The sequence below is a fragment of the Cupressus sempervirens genome, chromosome 6 (genome assembly GCF_028749045.1).
Source record: "Cupressus sempervirens isolate cs-2001-9-10 chromosome 6, ASM2874904v1, whole genome shotgun sequence".
Classification (NCBI taxonomy): domain Eukaryota; kingdom Viridiplantae; phylum Streptophyta; class Pinopsida; order Cupressales; family Cupressaceae; genus Cupressus; species Cupressus sempervirens.
Window position 1 is genome coordinate 100,239,633 of NC_143123.1, and position 22,063 is coordinate 100,261,695.

At 35.2% G+C, this 22,063-nt stretch overlaps 1 protein-coding gene across 1 annotated transcript in view; it reads right to left on the reverse strand.

The window, feature by feature from the left end:
• Positions 1-22,063, reverse strand: part of LOC149551427 (transducin family protein / WD-40 repeat family protein) — an 89,734-nt gene that overhangs the window by 35,291 nt on the left and 32,380 nt on the right. Inside the window, exons 7-8 of the mRNA XM_089786936.1 lie at positions 12,222-12,397; positions 1,001-1,083 (exon numbers count right to left, since the gene is read on the reverse strand). Of these exons, the coding sequence (XP_089643062.1) occupies positions 1,001-1,083; positions 12,222-12,397 (259 nt within the window). The remainder of the gene's footprint in view (positions 1-1,000; positions 1,084-12,221; positions 12,398-22,063) is intronic.

Here is a 22,063-nt window from a genome sequence, read left to right on the forward strand (position 1 = left end):
TCCAAAAGCCTCCATGTGCCCAGAAAACCAAAAAGCCACTTTTTGCCACTTAAAAATGAATTTGACATGTGCAAATATGATTTTTTAATTCTCCCTAAACACTAAACGTCCCTAAAAGGGGTCATTCAACCATTGTTCATGTCATTATGCTTGCAGCTAGTCTCTCTTCTCAACTCAAGATGTTTTAATTTTGTATATTTCTTTCATTTCTTTGCATATACAGTTATACGCATGCACGCACATCCAAATGCCTCTGCATCCCCCGCAAAAAAAAGTGTGCATCCACGCACCTGATTCTTGCATCCACACCCGAATCGGTAACTAAGAAATTTATTTATTATAATTTTCTATATTTTATAATTAATAAACTTCTTAACAAAAAACCTCTATCGACATGGTTTAATTACTACAATTCAGACAGAACAATAAATTATCACCACAGAATTGATTGAAATGGAAAACAATAACGTTTTAAAAGTATCTCTAAAAGTTAGAAATTTTGTTGTTCAGTTACTATTTCACATTTGCTAAAAATTAGAAATTAGTAACAAAATAATAGACTTGACTTGGACCCTATTCATGTTATTAGCATGAAATTAATGAAATTCAAGTAGCACACCAGTGACCATCATATAACAAGGTGCATTTGATTTTATCAGATTTCCCCAACCCCTTAATGTATCAACTAGTTGCTTCTGGATTTGATTCTGTACTTTTTTTGCATTAACATTTCCAATCACACTCTATGCTCCTTCATCGTGACATTTGAGAGTGCAAGGAGATGTGGAAATGAAAGAGCATATATAAAATATGTAAGATAAAGCATTATACATAAAAAATAATTGCCATATTGGTAGGTAAAGTTATTAAAACAATTAGAATATTTAAAAAACATCAAATCATAGCTCTTAAAGAGTAAACAAGGGACTACATGCAAACAGTTGAAATATAATATAAAAAATAATAGTCTAACAAACTCAATCCAACAAAAATGAATTACCTGATACATGTAGGAGGCGCACTGTGACCACTTCTGAATCTCAATAGGCGTGCCTCTCCGTCACTGGTGTCAAATATCCACATCTATGAATATGAGGATGAGGTTAAATTTTCTTTTAATAATATTAAAGATGGTTAGCAATAATATGCAAGAAAAACTAAAACTACAATGAACATGTTCCTTTTCAAGTAAAAAGAATATTGGAGGTAAAAAACATTGAGAAGGCTACGGTGAGAAGATTACAAAGAAAACGGGAGAGATACATAAGGTAAAATTTGTACTAACAATATGAGAAGAGACACGGAAAAAGGGACCTAAGGAAACAAAATTACAAAAGAATTCAGAAGAGGAATACCATAAATCAAGAAGATCAATGCCAAAAGCAGAGAACAAATGTATCTGGAACCTAGAAAACAACCCAGGAGGATATTACAGTCAAAGGAGAGTGAAGCAATTAGGAAACATCATATAAGGAGAATGTTACAAACTTGTTCAAATCCCTTCCCTGATCGAGTACAAGTATTGCTTTTCTGTGGGTGCAGGTTGGGTAATATGCACCTGGGTTCATAAGAGTGCAACCTGTCATAACTGGGCAGAACCAGGCACCCCTCAAATCCCTTCCCTGATCAAGTACAAATATTGATCTTGTGTGGATGCAGGGTGTGTAATGTGCACCTGGGTTCATACGAGTGGAACCTTTCAAAACTGGGCAGAGCCGGGCACCCCTTTCATTTTATTTTTCTTTCTTCTTTTTATTACTTTTTCAGTTTTTGGGTCACATGAAACAATCACTCACCTAAACACAACCTAAACCTCTAAATGTCACCTCAAGACAACCTACAACACAAAACAAACACATTAACCAAATGCACTAACAGAATGCACTTGGTGCATTCTTTCTTACTTGTCATCACAGCTATAGAGATGAACGCTGATGATTGACAATGCCAAAGGGATTGGATCACTGTTCCTAGACATGAAAGAGCCTATCCACTGCCAAAGTGATCATGGGGGAAGATTCTCGGATTGGAGTGCAGTTCTATCCATTTTTTTCTTAAACAAACAAGCACCTTGCTTTGATTTTCATTCTTCTACTTTTGAATGTGTTAGAATTCATATCTTTCAATATTCCACTGTTTTGGGGATGTAAATGGCAGGGAGCTCATTTCAAGGGCAGCAGACAGAGGGTCATTTACAAAAACGGCAGGACAGCAGCAATAAATACACACACAGAATCAAATTTCTTCATTTTTAACACCAGCAACATAAAATGACAGTATTCTAACAGAAGCAATGCAAATATCATGATGGCAGTATAACAGCAATAATGAATCAAATTTATCATGATGTCAGCAACAGCATCAACGGTAGTATAACAGCAATAATATACCATGATTCAAATTCATGGCTAGTGATCATGTTCTACTCCCCATCGGGAACATGGGGATGGGGGGACAAAGGGCCTGAGTTTGAGGATGTCAAGGGGTGGGCACATGTTGCGTGGGAGGTGGTGGTGAGGTATTGTATATACCATATGCCAAACATATATTACTCAATATGCTAGTTATCAAAAGTTGTATAAGAAGTAAAATAGCAAAATTGTAAATACTAAATACTTGAACATTGCATATCAATAGACTATTAGAATACTAAATCAAATTTCAATTTGGAAAATGAAATTGTCGAATCAGCAAATGGAAGATTTCTACTATTTTAAAAGTATCGTAAAGATGATTAAATGAGTAGCACAATATTAAAACAAGTATAAAATGTCAAAATACACTAAACAGAGACCTCTCATCATTCCTCAAGGCAAACTCCTTATCACTGGAACTCAATAAATTAGGTAACAAAAAAAAACAAAAAAATTGATTCCACGTGATTTTCCTATCAATTTCATCTTTGTTTTTTAATTTGAAAGCGTGGATTTGGGGAAGGTAGCCTGCAGTGGGGTCAAGGGACATCCCTTACGGGGTCCCGATGCAAGACATTTTCCCTCTTGCATGGCCTATGGATTCTTCACTTTTAAAGCATTCTTCTCCCAGAATGGATGAGTTTGAACTCCCTTAGAAATGCAGCACTTATAATTTTTTGCATGCAACTCCAGTTAAGACACCCTCTGCCTCCAGGGAAAACACAAACATCCCCGGAAAAGTCGAAGGGTGCATGGGCATGTGCACACCATTTCGGGGATGTCGAGTTGTCCGTGTTCTAGTGATAGCTAGATGGTGCTTGGGCAGCAATTGGGGCATACCCCATCCCATCCCCCTGTCCCCAGAATGCAGGGATCTGGGGGCTAGGACATTTCTCGAAGTTACACTACAAATGATATAAGATATATAACAGTTAACACTAACAACCAAAAATATTGATAGATGACAGCATAAAAGAAGAAGATAGCAGTTTTCAACAACCCGTTACAATGTTTGCTGTGTTTTCTGGGCGGATTGTGTTCCTTCTCTTGTTTGCTGATGCAAAAGAAAAAAAGGAACACAATCTTCCCAGAAAACACAGCAAACAGCATAAAACAATATAGTTCTAATACTAATGATTAAATACAACTATGCCTCAACAGGGCTATCAACATTATTGAGCTATATGTATCACTCTCTGGCTCAAGTTGTGGGTCATACACCAAAAGCCCAAAAAATCTCAATTGCACCAACCTTATCAATTCACCTAACAACTTAAAGATCAACATCCCAATATGTTGCGCAAGTTTGTCAATATTCAGTAGTTTACAAATCCTAAACTCTCCAAGCACTACAAACTACAACTACCTTCTATGCTCATCTAGAGGGAAGCTTATTCCTCTTAATCATGTGGATCAAGGCATAGGTGGACCAATTCATGCAACAGATTGACCAGCAATCTATGAGAATAGATGAACAAGAAACTGTTTCAACTCCAATGTTTCCTTTAAATGAAATTTACACCATTCAATGGGAATTCTTGATCGAGAGTTACCTTATTTGCCCTACCCATTAGTTTGTTAAACACAGGACCTAAAGATCAAAAAATTGAAGCTACTGCTTCCAAAGTAAGGTTGAATCTTTCCAAGTGTTGGTTTGTACAATTTGGGATTACCAGCATAGGAAGCCATACAATGAGAGTTATTCATGTTCCCCCTCTTTGTGGCAATAAAACTTTATATGATCCTCATCAAATTGTAATCCAAAATCATTGCTACAAAATGATTGCCTCATTTTATCAAGAGAGCTATCAAAAGTTTCCTGAAACTCTACACAGATAGGGAAATCTCTATCCACATAACTAATTACCTCAACAATAGGTGATATCTAAGATACCAATTCGTCCCGATATCAAGTGGATTCGGAGGAGGATACGTTTGGATTCCGAATGCATCTGGATTTCCTGTGGATTCTGGCCAGAAGCCAGCCACAAGCCTCCGGAGACACTTCCTAACGCCTGTGGTTGACTTCCGGCCAGAATCCACAAGGAATCCAGACGCATCCAAAGGAATCCACGAGTCCAGCACCCAGAAAACTAATAAATAACGCCCAAACTTAAGTTATTTTTATTTGCATGTGCTTTCATGATCTTTCAGCAATTGGAGATGTTGATGAGAATGTGGATTTTCTTGCGAATCCGTATAATTCTGACTCCAATACATATCAGTTGATTGAATCTTCAATCGTGAACTAAGTTTTTATTTTGTTGGAATCTTGAACATGACCTATTGGAACTTACTGTCTAAGACTAAACTTCAATGTTAAACAAGTACATATTGATATATCATATGAATTTTGAAATACCTTCAATTTTGACAAAGGGTGAAGTATCATAAGTCATACTATCAAATGATTTGTTTTTGTATATTTCTTGCATTTCTTAGGGTGATATGATTGAGCAAATATATCTGCAAACAATATTTAAAAAATTATAAGTTAACAATATTAAAGAAATAAATAAAGAACTATAAATTTTTTTTAGAAAGTACGAACATATTAAATAAATAAATAAAAATAATATTAGACGGCCAAGCATCATCAAGCACCCTTATCTCATCTTCGTACTTTCTATTGTATTTGATTAAGCCAACTTTTTCCAATCTCCACAAAGCACCTAGATAGTATAGAGTATCCTACACCTCCAACATCCTCTTCAATAAAATAAAATCTTGCACCTCTAACATCCTCTCCAATAAAATAAGATAGCTAACATATCTAGCCTTAACTAGTTTAAAGAATTCAGTCTCCAAATATGATCAAAATAGTGCAAGTGGTGGGGTGATGGTTACATACTAACATTTGTACGTCTCTAGCTTTGACCACTATTGTCTTCACCCACTCTATTTTTCTGAAGTCTTTAAAAGCGTGTATATAGCATGGAGTAAAACAATATTATGTTTGTAAGTTTTGTAAACCATCCAACCAGCTAACTTACAAACAAAAGTTGAATCTGTCATGTAACCATAGAAGCAATACACAGTGAAAACTCGTCAAAATAGGGGTTTTTAAAATATCACATAGCATGTCATTTTCGTCCCCCAAAAAAGCTAACATTGTTGAACCAACATCTTTTGTCCAATTAGAACTGCAGAAAACGTTGTTTAAATCACATTGGAAACCGTGATTCAACAGGCAAAAGGGCACATGATCAAACAGGTTTAATAGTGCGAAGTATTCCCCAACAAACTGTCCCTAATAACACAGAAAAATAAATTATATAAAGATGCACTGCAAACATAATAACTCAAACTGCAAATGTGGGAGTTGTGAGATCATCTGAAGGAGCAAGCGACCTGGTTTGCAAAGCTGATAGTATTTTTGAGGCATTTTCTGCATCTGTGTCGTAAGTTTCTGTTGTCTTTGCAAAATTTGCAGCAGAAATTCAACATTGATACACTAAAAAAATCCAACCCCGTAGTATTTAATATATTCATGTTAAGGTTATTTTATTTTTCAATTCATTTAATTCATCGTTTTATAAAGTTAAAAGTAAAATTACTATAAATTACTATACTATCTTATTTATGTAAAAGTTATTTTATTTTATGATTTTTATTATTTAAAAACAAAACAGCCTTTACATAAACAAAATAGTTAATACATGATTACTAATAATTTTATTTATATAAAAGTTGTTTTCTTTTTGGGTTGACCCCACAGCATGACGTAAAGTTAGGAGCCCTATTGATAGGGCAGACAAGAGATCGAACCAGACCAAGCAATTGACTGCCCATATGTTGTCTTGCCCGGTGAAAAAACATGTTCAACGGATAGTTCATATGGCTTGCTGTTCATAGGAGGTTATGTGAAACATTGGAGTAAACAGCTGACACAGTGCCCCACCTAGCATTCCATGTCTACACACTGTGGGTGATCAGAGGATTGCAGCCGAACATACATGTCAGAGTTATAACAAGGCATGTGGGGGACTGCTCAGAGCAATGGAGGGATAAGGAGAGAATATGGAGGGATAAGGAGGTCGCACATGAACTCAGAGAGGTAATAAGGAGACATGTCCCTAGTTCATCAAGAGAGTGATTTCCACAAGATGCAGTTCTTGGAGGTGTTTCAGCCTCGACAAATAGTGCAATTACCACGAGATGGGGTCCCCCATTGAAACCCCACTAATTTGTAGCTCCAGTCATAAGCATTCACAGATCAAACAAAAAAGTTGTTTTATTTTTTGATTAACAGAAAATTATTAAATTAAATTTTTATAAAATCAAATAGATTTAAATTTACTAAGCATTTTTTAGAATAAACCTATAATAAGTGTACTTAATAGGTTACAAATTTAACTGTTTGATTAATTGTCTTAAATGAGATGTTCTAATCTAGTGTTGGATTTTTAATATTGTATTATTTTTTCTTTGCCATCAATGCAATAGTGGTTGATCTTGTATTTAGTAATCAGTTTTGTGTTTGAATGATAGAATTAGTAGTAGTGAGAATCCTCCTCTTCCTGATCAATTTTAATAATCCAAGAGCAATTCTTGCTATCCATAATCTATTGTTTTAACATGCAACAAATAACTTCCCTGAAGGAATTAAACTGCTCTGATTCCACTTGGTTTGTAAACAGGGAGGTAGTTCCAAACATTTCTTTGCAACAATGGATATATTTAGTACACTAAACTTATTATACAAGGAAAAGAAACATAACACAGAGCATAACACCATATATAAAGAAAATTTTAGAGTGTGAAGAAACCCTTTAGGGTGAAAACTCCACTGAAAAGCTGAGCACAATCTCACTTAGTACATCAAAAATGTCATTACAAAGAGATCTCAACCCTTAGGTTTGATATACAGAACACCTACACCTCTGTATCAACGCTAAACCAACCTCCAAGAACTCTCAAATTACTTCCCCTAATGCTGCTGCTGCTTCTATGACTGTCCCAAAACACACAAGAATTGAGTAGAATCCCCCACTACAGCCCTCCACAATGCATATGCACGACGAGGAATGCTATACAAACATCCCACTAGGACTTCAAGTAACATTATCAATCATAGGGAAGACCAAAAAAAAACATTGTAAATCAACAGAATCAGCAGAGCATTTTGCTTTTAGGTTTATAGTGTATTATGAGATTTGAGGCAGGTTTTACTGCCTGTTCAAAGAAAATCATAGCTTTATTTCATTCATTATAACAATAAAACATGTGTAGCTCTATTCATCAAAGAGATGACTCAAGAGAGAGTTTGTATCTTTATGAGTCATCAACACAGCTTTGCCCCCATGTTCACCTTGAGATTCCTTTCTGTAGGCTCCATTCCAAAGGTGCAAGAAAGCTCAATGTGAAATATAAATTTTTTATTTCCTTAACAAACTTTTAGTTGCAACAAACTGTGTTACAGAAAACAATATACGAATTTCAAATATCTATTATTCTGCAAGCATCTACAAACAATATACAGTAGCTTTTCTCTACTTCTCAATACAACATTCAATTTTTCAAATCGATGGTATCATGCCAAAACACACTGTCCTCCTTATATAGTTGTTGGCAATGCTAGAGCATTCCCTTTAGGCCCTAGAGGAATCCTCTACACATTAGAAGTAGAAACAATATCATTTAATCTTAAAGTTTCAACAGTCAAAGGTCATTTGCACCAATGCAGATTCATCCTACTCATTTCCGGGTGTTAATTTTGCCCCAATAGTGTGGAAACATCCCTGTTTATTTTGCATTTTATATTTATTTCTAACATCCTGTTTCTCTGTAGGTCTGTTCCCAAATTCAACTTACTGCTCACATTTAAATATCCTGTTCCTTATGGATCAATGAGGTGTAATAATAATTCTATGAACACATGCAAGACATTTCAAAATATGCTTTGTTTTATGTAGCAGATTCATCAAAGATGACCTCCATAATTTGGACGGATTGGAGGGGATGGTGCTGATGAGGGGAGTCATAGCCTCCTAACAAAGCCACATTTGTAACACGCAGATCCAAGTTACCGGTTCAGGTTCAGGGACAGATTCAGATGAGAGAACCAACAATTCTATGGTGAGTCCAGCCAATCAATGCCACAAAGGTTCATGGATTCGTAAAAATAAAAAAATTGCATTATGATTCCTATGGGGCCGTGTGTGTGTGTGCATTATATATACAAAAAAATAAGAGAATGTACATAACTGAAAAACTAAATCATTTCATAGTATGAATCTATGATCATTGATCAATGCCAAACATTAAGACTCAAAGATAAACACTAAAAATTTAAATATTTGATCACTGATCTATGCTCATGCTTCTAAAGAAAATCATCACATCGAATTACTGGATCACAAAATGAAAATTCAAAATATAGTTCATTAAAGTTTAAAATGTGATTCAATGTTCATGAATCATGAAAGCATTCATCATTGATCAATCATCAAATAAATTATCAAAAAAGCCAGGATCAATGGGGTCTTCAGCAACTGCAAGTGGTGGATCAAAATCATTATTGAAACCCAAAGTGGTTTCACTGGCACTACACTAGCACTAGAGAGTGTTGTGTCATCATCATCATTATCCACATTAAGCAAAGTGGCCCTAGCAAGATCCAGAATTGTCATATCCAAGTCAGAAAACTCGGGTGCCACATATCAAAGCTTCTTTAACTCCTCCTTGTAGTTTGGATCCTTACGTGCCACGAGGCACAAGTTGTTGTGAACAAACACCATGCCTTCTTCTCTTTTTGAACCCAACCAGTTACGCTTCACTTAGTGGATAAAGGAGTGCATACTCCAATTCTGTTCACTAGTAGAAGAGCACCAACAAAATTTCAAATTAAAAATACATGATAAACTCAATAGTGTTAAGTGTTAAATTCTACAATCCAAGTGACCAAAAAAAAAAAAAAAAAACTTACATACTTACTTGTAATAGGATCTTAATTGCAAGAGGTTAGAGGTACATATAATCTTGCCCATGAAGGTACCACCATTTAATGGCATCCATTTTGCCTTGGTTATCGATAGCAATAGGATTTGCATCTTTTCCTGATATGAATAATCCAAAATCTCTTCGTACATTTTACCACAAATCTGGATTGTTGAAGAGTAATGCCCTCCTGTACCCACTAGCAACCTCAACATCTCTATATGGTGACACCCTACACAAAATAGCAAGTACCTTTACACTATAATACCTAGAAGATAGAGCATATGCTAGGAGGTGCAAAGATGTAGTCATCTTGTTCTTGCAATGAGCAATTGCTTCCACCTTTCTATATAAGGTGTCCTCAAGATCATTCTCTCTCCTTTGTATGACTTGGGATATCAAATGATGTTCGTTAAGTTATCTTGATGTAAGTTATGTTAATTAAGAATTTAGATATCTCTCAATAAACAAAGATAGATGATTGTATTATAATTTACCAATTTTACTTTCTTCAACATGGTGTCCATGGCATCATAGATTTCCCCCAAGCATGGTTTATCAGTGGCGACATACCAAAGCATAGACATGATATGCTAGGTGAATTCCAATACTTAATCCACACGAGCCCACCAATCATCATCCAATATCATTACTTTCACCTTTTGGGCCCTCGTTGTGTTGGATTGCTTCCAAATACCCCATTGCTTGTTAATAACCATTTGTGACAAAACCTCTTTCGCCTTTACAAGTCGTCTAAGAACGCTTGTGTGTGATGCAAAATGGGTTTCAACCACCTAAAAACAAGTTAATAGTAAATAATACATTTCAAAATATGTAAACAACATGAAATATTTTATTCAAAACAAGGCATTAAATGATAAATAGAACTAAATAAATTAAATTTTAAAATTTACCTTCAATAATTCCAATCTAGAGAAAGTTCTGAAAATTGCTTGTGACATATGGTGGTTTGTCACATACATCTGAATCTCCTCACCCTCTTCATATATTTTTTTCACCCATTCTACTTGGGTGTCAATTGTTTGCATCACCAAATTGAGGGAGTGGACAATGCACATTGTCCAATAGATGGGATCATATGTAGCCTCTACCAAAGCACTTGCAATCTTGTAAACTTGGACAACATTGTCATCACCCACCAACTTTATGGAATCAATAAGAACTCTGGCAATGAACTTTGCATCTTTTACTTCCCCTTCATAGTCAGCTACCCTCAAAAACATTGCCCCCTTGGGGGATACAGCAATTACAATTTACATTGATTAATGAACGGTTTTGCAATCTTTCCATCCATCAAAATCAATAGACACACCCATTTGAACCCAAGAATCTTTTGTTGGTTTTAGTTGGGCCTCCACATTTTTTCCCTTATTATGCAATAAGGTGGTGCGCACCTTTTCATATGCACGGCCTTGGTAACTAGAGGGTGCATCATTTATTGTTTGCACCACCTCCCTCCAATAAGATGAGATCTCACTAAGTTGAATGGAAGACCATTTGCATAGAGGCAACGTCCAATTTTTTCAACACCAATATCTCTTAACTAATTTTGAAATACCCCTTATCTAATGGGCCTTTCTTGCAAGTGGTGATCTGTGGTTCTACTTGTTTTTCCTCCCTAGAAGGCATAGGCAAGAAGGGATGTCTAGAGGTCGGTTGAGTGAGTGGTGGTGTTGTTTTTCACAGTTTGAGCACCTTGTTTCCTTCTGCATTTAATTTGTCAGCATCTTTTTGTGCTCTTAAGAATGTTGCTATTTGCCCCAATTCAAAACCCCTCTTATTTGGCCCTAGGCTCTCACACATACTAATCCCTTTACCCCATGGGCCAAAAACTGAAGTTCGACTCAAGAGTTGGAGCTTTTATGTTGTGCATTGCAAAAATCACATTTCCAAATAAACCCCCCAATGCCAGGACATTGAGAAATTCTGGTGGTGTCTCCACACAGGAGACCCTTTATCAATTTTAATTTTTTGATAACCCTACTCACCCATTGAGCGTTGACCACTCATCGTTGCAATCTATAACAAAAATGAAAAAAAAAACATACTTCAAAACTTCTACAAAAACTTGAAAAAAAAAATTGAACTTTTCAAAAACTTCAAACAATATATCAAAAAACTAAAGATATTTTCTTTTTGGAAGGTATTTGCCACTCCACAATCAATCTCCTTTGAATACAATCACCTCACTGACAACTTGCAAGATGGAGAGAGCAAATGTGAAATGAAATTGTGTTTGGAGGCTACATATCATTTGAGGGTTTGGAGAAAAAATTAAATTAAAAAATATAATTTTGAGTGAGTTTGGACCCACTTTTCCTTAGTTTGACGCGTGGGCCCCGTGGGGTCCACACATGATTCCTCGGGTCCGTGTTGGATCTAGTTAGGGTTCATGTTTGGACCTATGGATCCAACCAGCTCCACAGCCAAACGGTGGTAAACTATAAATTATTTAATAAATCATTATTATTAATTGATACAAAATAAGACCCATAGGTCCAAACACAGACCCAGACCAGTCCATGAATTTGTACCCGGTTCACACCTGGGCCTGGTTTGAGGGTAAAGAATGTGAATCCGGTAAAGTAGACTCAAATTGATCTGAAACTGATGATAATCTGAGTTTGTGTTGATGCAGGATGTGACAAAGATGGTAGTGGTCTTAGAAAAAGTACAGAGCAGCAGAAATGGTTGTCAGCAACTATGAGTATATAAAGTACTTGAAACCAAAAGGCATGTGTAAATAAACATCACCAATTCTCAAAAAGAAAAAAGAAAAATGCCTTGTCCTACTGCTGAATGGTTATTACCAAAAGGAAAATATACAATACTAAAATAAATTTTCACCTTGATAGAGTTGTCAGTTGAAGAACTCATCAGGACAGGCTCATTTGCAAAAAAGTAGAGAGAGCAAATGGATGAATAATGAGCATCCTTTATCACTGAATGCAACCTTTTCTTTTCAAGATTCCATACACTTATTACACCTGAAGAACCTCCAGCTGCTAAAAGTGGCTGCCCATCTTCATACAGATAAAATATTAGTGATATTGAATGAAGGTTCTAAAACGAATGAAAATAGTTAACCCATCACAGAAAATATTGATTAGAGAAGAAAACTTAATGAGCATAAATGTCAATTATAAAACAAAATCCGACAGCTGAAAGAAGCAACTTATTAAAAAACTGAAAAAATCAATGCTACCAAACGAGTTCTCCCATCTTATACGAACAGACTAAAGTTGGTGACAAAAACATGTTTAGAGAAGAGACTAAACCAACATAATGCATCATATTATAAAGCAATACCAGTCCAGAAATGAAGAGAGTGATTAGGAAACAGATAATGTAAATGCATTTTTCCATACTACATGATGAGTCAAATATACCATAAAATGACAAAAACCCTAATATGATCCTAATTTGCACAAAAACAAACACAGGAACAATGCATATCATGTTATCTAACTTTTCCAAAAGACACATTGACCAATGTGTAAATACGCAGAGAATAAATTATCACCATTCAAGACTTACTGCAGCAACTATGTTATTTGTAAGAACTTTTAAGACAAAAACAGAAAACAAGATTTCTTTCCTTAGAACATCTCAAAAGAACCAAATTAGGTTTTTATACTAAGGAAAGGAGTTCTAAGATAACAGACAAATCAGTAAAATCCTTGTACAGGTTATCATTTGAACTTATATAGCAAGGTAATCACCTCACAAAAATGTTGTCCGCTTTGATCCATATAACTTTGAGCAAATATAAGCCATTGTGTCAATTTATTGTCTAAGTATGTTTTCCGTATCTTTTCCTCTTGCTTTCTAGCTACAAGATATTGATGAAAATTCAAGAGACAATAATCACAAGCACAAAAAATAAGTCAAGAAAATTAAAATGTCCAAGGGCTCAATCAACTCAAGACTGTATTTGTTAAAATGCCAAGCTCCATTGCAATGCTACATGGTGTATTTCAGTTGATGTACAGCTCTCTACAGAATTATGTCTCATAATGGTAGTTTAGAACAACACACCTTAAATTCCTTTCATGACAAGGAATGAATGGATACAAAGGGATGAAGCCATTTATCCTATTGTAATAACCCCACTTCTGGATTGTTTTGATGATACGATATTTTTGAGCAGTATATGGATGAACCTAAAATACATCTCATTCTTTAATTCCGAAGTGTTTGTCACATGATAACTTGTCAATTGTAGCACAGTATCCTAATTTTTGTCAATGGTGCACTTTAAACCATAGTTTGCAAACTCTCCAAGTACTCCCCAAGTTGCGAAGTACTCTCTATTGTTTTTGCTGGGCAAGTACTCACAAGTTTAACTCCCGCCTTTTAAAAGACACAAAAAACCATGGGTAAAATATCAATGCAAGTAAAACTATAAAACCATGCATCTTCTCTTTCAAGATGTCAAGTTTTAACTTAATACATTTTGTACTTGAATTTCACTAAATAGATACATTTCTTTCAGAGATTTTAAACTTTAGTTCTTTCTGAGTTGCCGATATTTTGTCGGGCTTTCATCAAGCTTTCTCTGAGTTTTTGCCAAGTACTCTCCAAGTCCGAGTCTGCAAACAATGCTTTAAATCATATCACTAATGATCCAGAGTTCTATTTCTGAAAATTTAACTCAAGTCTAATTGCATCCCTAATAAAAAATGCTAGCTTTGTAACACAGCTTTTGAGCAAGCCAGTTCCCTTCCTATCAAAAAAAAATGCATCACCATGTGAGCATCAGTAGTTCGTACTAGATCATGAATATGGGATGACTATCGTGAACCATTCAAAGCACCAAAGATTGAATTTGCAGTACACATCTTAGTCATAAATATGGTTTCATGCAATTTATGATTTCTGAATACATGTATATGTATTAATCCACATTTTTTTGGAAAACCGTAAAAACCAATAAACACAGGATGGCCTCCAAAATGATATTATTATATTTAACTTGATTAATACACATTTATTATATTATTATAAAGGTAATCCTGAAAAAAACACTTTACTTATAAAATGGTGAGTGTCTGACTTGGGCAAGGAGGGCATGACAATTTGGGGTATAAAGGAGCTACCAGATTAATGGAGATATGAAAGTCGAAGGTGGCTCTGCCAGGAGTGTAAGAGAACTCAGAGAAGGGCTTCATAGTGTAGGTGAAATAGCGTCAGTCAGATTATATCTGATTTGATGGATATATGTTGATATCCTTAGTAGTGTCATTACAAGAATATTATATTGAGATGATATCTCTCTATATGCTTGAGAGCATAATGTGTTCTAAATGTGTTCTATAACAATCCTCCCTAGCTAAGAGGGAGTGTTAATGTTGTACTTCAATCGGATTGAATTGATCTATAGTTAATCTCCAATGGTTATTGGTTAAATATTATTGTATTTGATTAATCATCAATTAGACATATGTACAGGTATACGTATACGTATATGTATACATATACGTATACACGTATATATATTGTTGTTAATAATGTCTAATGGTTATTAAGTTACCAGACCCAATATTGATTAACAAAGACACGCGTCTCTTCATGAGACCTGTCTCTTCCACTCCTATATATATTCACTTGGATCTGCACTTGAAACACAAAAAACTATGAAGTGTTATACATTTGCAGTGATCTTCTTTTTCAACATGGTATTAAAGCCAAGTTGCAGATGTAGGAAATGCTGAGAAATAAAAGGAATCATAAAAGAGCATCGATGAATACATTTCTACCAATGAATGACATTGAAAGGAAATTAATCAGAAACATCCCAAGTTTTTTTGTAAGTCACCGAGCACCATGATAAGATATAGGGACACAAACATGATGAATTCTATCATAGGCGAAAGATTTTACAAAAGCTAAGACAACCACTGTCAATATAAATATTACAAAATCACATGCATGTTACAATCCTGAGAAGCAGAATTTTCACAGTCAAATTTACGTGATCTCTTGTAAAGACATTGAAATATTGAAAAATATCGTGAGCAATATTGTGTGCAACCTATTCCAACTCAAGTTTCAATAAACCTGCTACATCATTGATAAATTATAATATCGTGGGCCAATCAAATTCCAAATGTTACATGATATATACAAAGTGTGAAAAACTTACATTTTGCATGAAGATGAGATAGCAAATCTCAGTAACGATTGATTAGTATCTTAACAATAGAAGCTCTGTATAAAGGATTTGGCTAATGCTCAATGGACATGACAAGTCAGAAGTATGATGCATTTCATCATAGATTCACCACAATAGTCTATGGCTCCCATACTTGACTGTCATTGAAGAAGATGAAAAGATGGCTCTAAACACTATAGTCATCGATGACTTATCAAATGAATTGTCAGGAATAGTCAAACATTAGAGGCATATATATCATTCATCTATTTCTCACAAAAGTTCACGAATTCACTTTTTGACAAGTTTACAGATTCTTAAGTTGAACTCTAGAATCCTCTACTAGTATTTCGCTTGCCTGTGTATGCAAATGGAAGCACTTGATTAAACCCGTAAACTGCACAAATCACAATGACAATGTCAAACCGTTTCTCTAAGAACGATAAATGCATATATAGAAAGTAGAGATGCAGAAGGGAGTAGCGATTATCAAGACCTAAATACCTGCAGTTAGAGTGACTAGCCCAAAATGGAAGTATTAAATTTTATACCAAAAAAAACAAGAATATTTACAACGAACTCGAGGAACAAATATGGATGAGTATATGGGGAGTCTATACTTGGAATGTGATTGGAGGGGGGCAGTAGATTCTCTCAGGTCTATAAAACTGCCCTGTGACAATTGTTTATCATCTGCAGGAATGTTGTTTCATGTCGACTGAGTGTTGTGGTACTCAAGAAGCATGTATACCTCCAGTTCTACCCAATAGCGATGCCCAAAATAATACTCTCAGAATGGTCAACGATAGACTTCTACCTTCAAGTTCGATTAACAGCCGAAAACTCAATTTGCAGAATGATTCACTTACATTTCGAAGCCATATTGTCACATGGGGCATTATTCACAGTGGAGTATAATGTTTGAACAAATTGTTAAATGAATGTGTTTCTATTGGTTGAATTTTTGTGGGCTAAATAGATAATGATTTGAAAGTGGGCAAATACAAAACATGCACCCTATGTGGATACCACCATGGTCACTTTGGCATAGCAAATGGAAAGATGACAACAGACATATAACAATATAACCATTTACTTATGTGGCTTGGGCTCAGCCACAAGTAATTCACAAATGACTTGCATTTTCAAGATATGGAGCAATGCCACCTTCAAAATTCTGGCATAAAGTTGGACATTTAAGAAGGATATGTACAAATAAGAATTAAATGTATTAAATCATATACAAAATTTAGTGAGAAAAGAGAACTCAAAGTAATTGTTATAAATTTCCAAGACAAAAGAGTCCATGGCAGTACAGTAACTACATTAAAAGATACTGTTAAACACAGTCATAGAGAAGTATGGTTAAGCTTGTGTCATGAATTGTCATGGGTAGAGATTGGGCCTTCATTAAACAGTCAAGGAATAAAAACTTAAGAGGTGGCAAGAACATCTACTACATCATGATTACACTGCTATTAATATGATGTATGAAGCATCAAAGCATCACTGTCACAATGATAATATGATTACAACTACTCCTTAAACCAAATAATTCAAAGATCCTTGTGTTATGTTAAAATTAGTCTTGGAGACTGTCAAGGCTATAGTCATTTAGATATGAATTTCGTCATGCAGAGTTAAATCAAGCAAGATACGAATTTCGTCATGCAGAGTTCAATCAAGCAAGTGTTGATCCAAGTTATCCATATAGTCATCGTGGAGAACCAAGCAATCCTGGTGGCTAATTATTCTACGCATGGATATTCAAATTTTAGCAATCTTCGATAATAATGAATACCTGATCTGTCATAACCCATCATTCAAGACAAGAGTGATTATTATTGCAAGAAAAAACGGATTCCATTAGCAGTAAACTATGGACAAAATTTGGAGTGACTTACTGGCATTGACAAAATAACAAAGAAGAACTGGTGTCAATGATACAAGAATGATTCCTGATAACATTAATTCTCGTGGGTGCCTTTGCTAGGAAAAGAGTGCTCCCTTTCCAATAGGACAATGAGGAATTCTTTAGGAATATGGAACAAACAGAAGGAAGAAAGAAGCAAATTGCATTAGGAAGGATGCTAATGAGCATCTTGAGATAATTATTGGATACAAATTTTATTTGCATATTGTAGTCAATCTCTTAACTATATCCATGCATATAATATAAGAGTTGTTTGCTTTATTATGCTCTTGTTCCTTTCCTTGATCCCCAGGGATGATTTTTTGCAAAGAAGAAAAAGAAGAACAAAAAGAAGGTTTCCATATTTGATTGTTTGACAATATAAGGGTGGCAATTTTACATTGAAGGGGGATTTATAAACAATGTTTTATTCCCACTTGAACCATCTTTAGAGAGGAGATGATTTATTCTCAAATACCCATAGAAACTTGTGTAGATAAGTATCCTTTTCATTGAGTATTACATTTATCTACTCATTACAGTCTCTCTAATTTGCAATTTTATACATACTATAAGAGTTATTTGCCTTAATCTTTTCCAAAATGCCTAAGGATGTTCTTGCAAGAAAAGAAGGTTGGTGCTTTACACATGCTACCAAATATTGTGCAGACTCAATATTATGACAGTAGCTCCAAAGAAGTTGTGACCTAGATTTCTTTAGTCATCTAATGATTACGCTGGATAAAGTGAGCCTCTTGAAGCGAACATCCTTGATTATTGAGACTATGAGTCCTATAAAAAGAGGGAGTCTGAAAGAGGGAGTCTGACACTTCATCAAAGGCATCCTTGTAAGAGGAGGTCAAAAGGTTGATATCAGATTCAAAGGGAATCTAACATTCCAAACAAAAGCAACCTTGAACAAAAAAAATCAACAAATTGAGAGAGAGAAGTTTAAGGTAAAATTGCTTATAATACATTCTTCATGAGAGAGAAGCTTGAGGTGAAAGCCTTATTCCACCCTCTAGAAGCAACTATGGTGTATCCACCTTCTAATTTGGTTCATGGTGGATAACATGAGAGTTACCATTTTCCATATGAGGATTATGTCATGAAAGGTGACAATCTTTCATTGTTGTATTTGTGAGGTCACTTTTGTAAGGTGACAATCTTAACAATGGCTTGACCTGTTATCATGATTGACTACATTAAGTTGTTGTCCTGGAGTGCCCGAGATCATGATAGACTACATTAAGTTGTTATATTGGAATGTGTTGGAGATCATGATACTACATTCGTTGTTCTTGAGTTCTTGATCTATTATCATGATAAACTTCATTAACTTGTTGTCTTGGAATGTGTCAGAGATCATGATACTTGTCATAATGGAGGCTACTTTGTCTTCCCTGAGATCAAGGTTGTTATCTGACAGACTACGTTCAGTATTGTCCCGGAGTGTGCCAAAAATCAAATAACTAATATCATTCTAGGATATGATATTCTTGTTGATAGGTATCTTGGTGTTAATGCTAGTGCTCATATTACAAGAATGTGAGATTGATAAGATTGTTCAGAATCAGATCATCATTTTGTTAGATGGTTGTGTTGTTTAAATCCTAATTTGCTAAGAGGGAGTGTTGGTGAAATAGCATCAGCCAAATCATATCTGATTTGATGGATATATGTCGATATCCTTAAAAGTGTCATTATAAGAATATTATATTAAGATGATATCTCTCTAAATGCTTCAGAGCATAATGTGTTCTTTAACAATCCTCCCTAGCTAAGAGAGAATTTTAATGTTGTAGCTTCAATCGGATTGAATTGATCTAGAATTAATCTCCAATGGTTATTGGTTAATATTATTATATTTGATTAATCATCAATCAGACATATGTATATGTATGTGTGTGTGTGTGTATTGTTGTTGATAATGTCTAATGGTTATTAACTTACCATAACCAATATTGATTAACAAAAAGACATGTCTCTTAACGAGACATGTCTCTTCTACTCCTATATATATCCATTTGGATCTGCACTTGGAACACAAAAAAATATAGAAGTGTTATTACATTTGTAGTGATCATGTCTTTCAACACATAGTTTAGAGATACCTTGACTAGATCTTGCCATAGGACTAGATTAACTGGTCTAAGGTGGGACTGGAAGTATATTTTCACTTGCTTACTCATGTTGAGGCTATAATGGCAGTAGCAATTAACTAGACAAGCCATCAAGGAGTGGTTAACTAAATAATATTGTGGGAATGGAAGACACACAGAAAATAATTAGACGTAAAAGGCATCTAGGTTACACTGCTTATAATGTTTGAAAGGAAGGTATACCGGATGACAAAGCTAGATTAGAAGAAACAAAAGGAGCAATAGTCTCAAATTGAAAAGAAAGCATGAGTCATCCACTCCTCTAACAAATGAAAAAAGTGAGTAGACATGAAGTTTTACTAGACAACAACAAAGTAAAATTAAGAGGAAAAAACACAAATAGAAGTGGATAAGGAGATGTGAACAGGAAGTAAATGACCCCATAAGAGATAGGAAGTAGCAAAGAGATATAGCATTCTAAAACAGGAAAGAATATTATGTCAAAGGACAACATACATTAAGAATACCACCATAAAAAAGCAGATTAGGAACATAAAGCTTATTTTTTCCGTCCTTACTTTGACTTTTAGAATTGAACTTGCAAATCCCTTATACATGTAGCAAGGCATCTAATGTGTTGTTAAATAGAAAGGCACAGTAAAAAGTCAATCCACAATATATTTTACAAAGCATTAGCAACCGTGTTAACTGTCTCAATTGCTCAATTCGCAAGTTTCTCTTCAGAGAGCTAAAATGACTCATTCCATACATATATGAAGTGACGAATCAAATGGAGCTTATCAATTGAGTGTAACTTTGTTCCTATTGGACTAACCACCAATGTTCCCCTTTGAGATTCATGACATGGCTTAACCGCCTCTTGTGTTCTATAAGTCTAGTGGTTGTATCAAGCATTACAAGTCGATCTTTTGTGCAACTGCAACCCTAGCTTGTAACAAGTGGTATCAGAGCTTGGTCACAGGTTCGAATCTCCTCAGGTAACATTGAGGGAAGGAATTGTTGGACTAACCAACAACGTTCCTCTTCAGGATTCATGACATAGCTTTACTATATCATGTGTTCTATAAGTCTAGTGGTTGTATCGGGGATTGACAGGTCAACCTTTTGGTGCAACGACAACCCTAACTTATAAGTGGAATCAATTTTATTGGTAAACCTTTTCAGTCATGTTGAATATAGCTTTAAACTCTTGTTCAATATGCAAAGAAGATGCTCCATCGTGACAAACAAGTTGAAGACCTCTGTGGAGGGCCAAAATTCAGTAAAATTGTTATTTGGGCTGACTTATGTAAAGTCCCCTTCCTAATTTCCCAAGAAGTTTCCCTAAAATCACTATTTCAACAAATTAAGGTTACAATTACATCTCACCAATTAAATATCTATAATAAAGCACCTCAAGATTTTAATCTTGCAATCAAAAACAATATATACAAATAAATATACACACACACAATTAGGGTTAGGCACCACATTATTTTTTTAAATTATCAATAATACTCCACAAACATATTAGAGTTTGGAAGAAGAAACATAATGGGCTCATCTGAAGCCATTTTTACACGAGTCCAAGAGGAATATCTACCAGCCCTCCAACTTGGCAGCTTGTACCTTCTCTCCCCATTCTACCTCATCTTCTAGAAAACGAACCATCTTTTAGAGAACCTAAAAGTCGCAAATGGGTTTCTTAGCTCTCCGACATAAGGCCCCTCTAGTCCATTCTAGAACGGCCTACTTAAGTAGCCTTACAACTCTCTTTGCTTACACCCCAGACCACCTCTCTCACAAGGTGTGTTTTAGACAGTATACATAACTATTCTCTATTGGCATATTGTAGAGTTGGGTGGAGATTGTAAGTGGGTTCCTTAGCTCTTCGACATAAGGACCCTCTAGTCCATTATAGGATGGCCTACATACTTAGCCTTGGCAACCCCCTTTGTTTACACCTCAGGCCCTACGAGATGGATTGCAAACAATCAGGCACATCCTATATTCTACTATGAGCATTCATCTAAGCACTATGTATTATTCATATGCACATAGATATAACCAAACCACACTTATTTGTAAGAAGGAAGGAAGTGGCCAATCTGCTAGGAAAACAGCCTGCTGATCTGAAGATAGTTTCTTGGATGTGATGCTGATCAATCTTTATGAATCTATTTTAATCATTTTGTATTCTCTTCGTGCTGATTGATTAGATAATCCTTGATGATTGCATTTGCTGATGCAAGGGACTGTTTAATGTATTAATTGTTAAATGATGTGCTTATGTTGTAAACTCTTAGTTATCCTTTAACAATTACCGTTTGCTTACTCAGTACTGATTATTTATTCCTTGACTCACAGCACATTGTATTCCCTTCAATGCTTGAAATAAATCCTCCTTTACTGGTGTAAGGTCACCACCTTTCATTGCTGCCTTTTGAGAATAATATATTATTCCCTGAATTGGTATCCCTGGGGTGTCCTGCTCAAATGAAACCTTCTCTCCTTTATAACC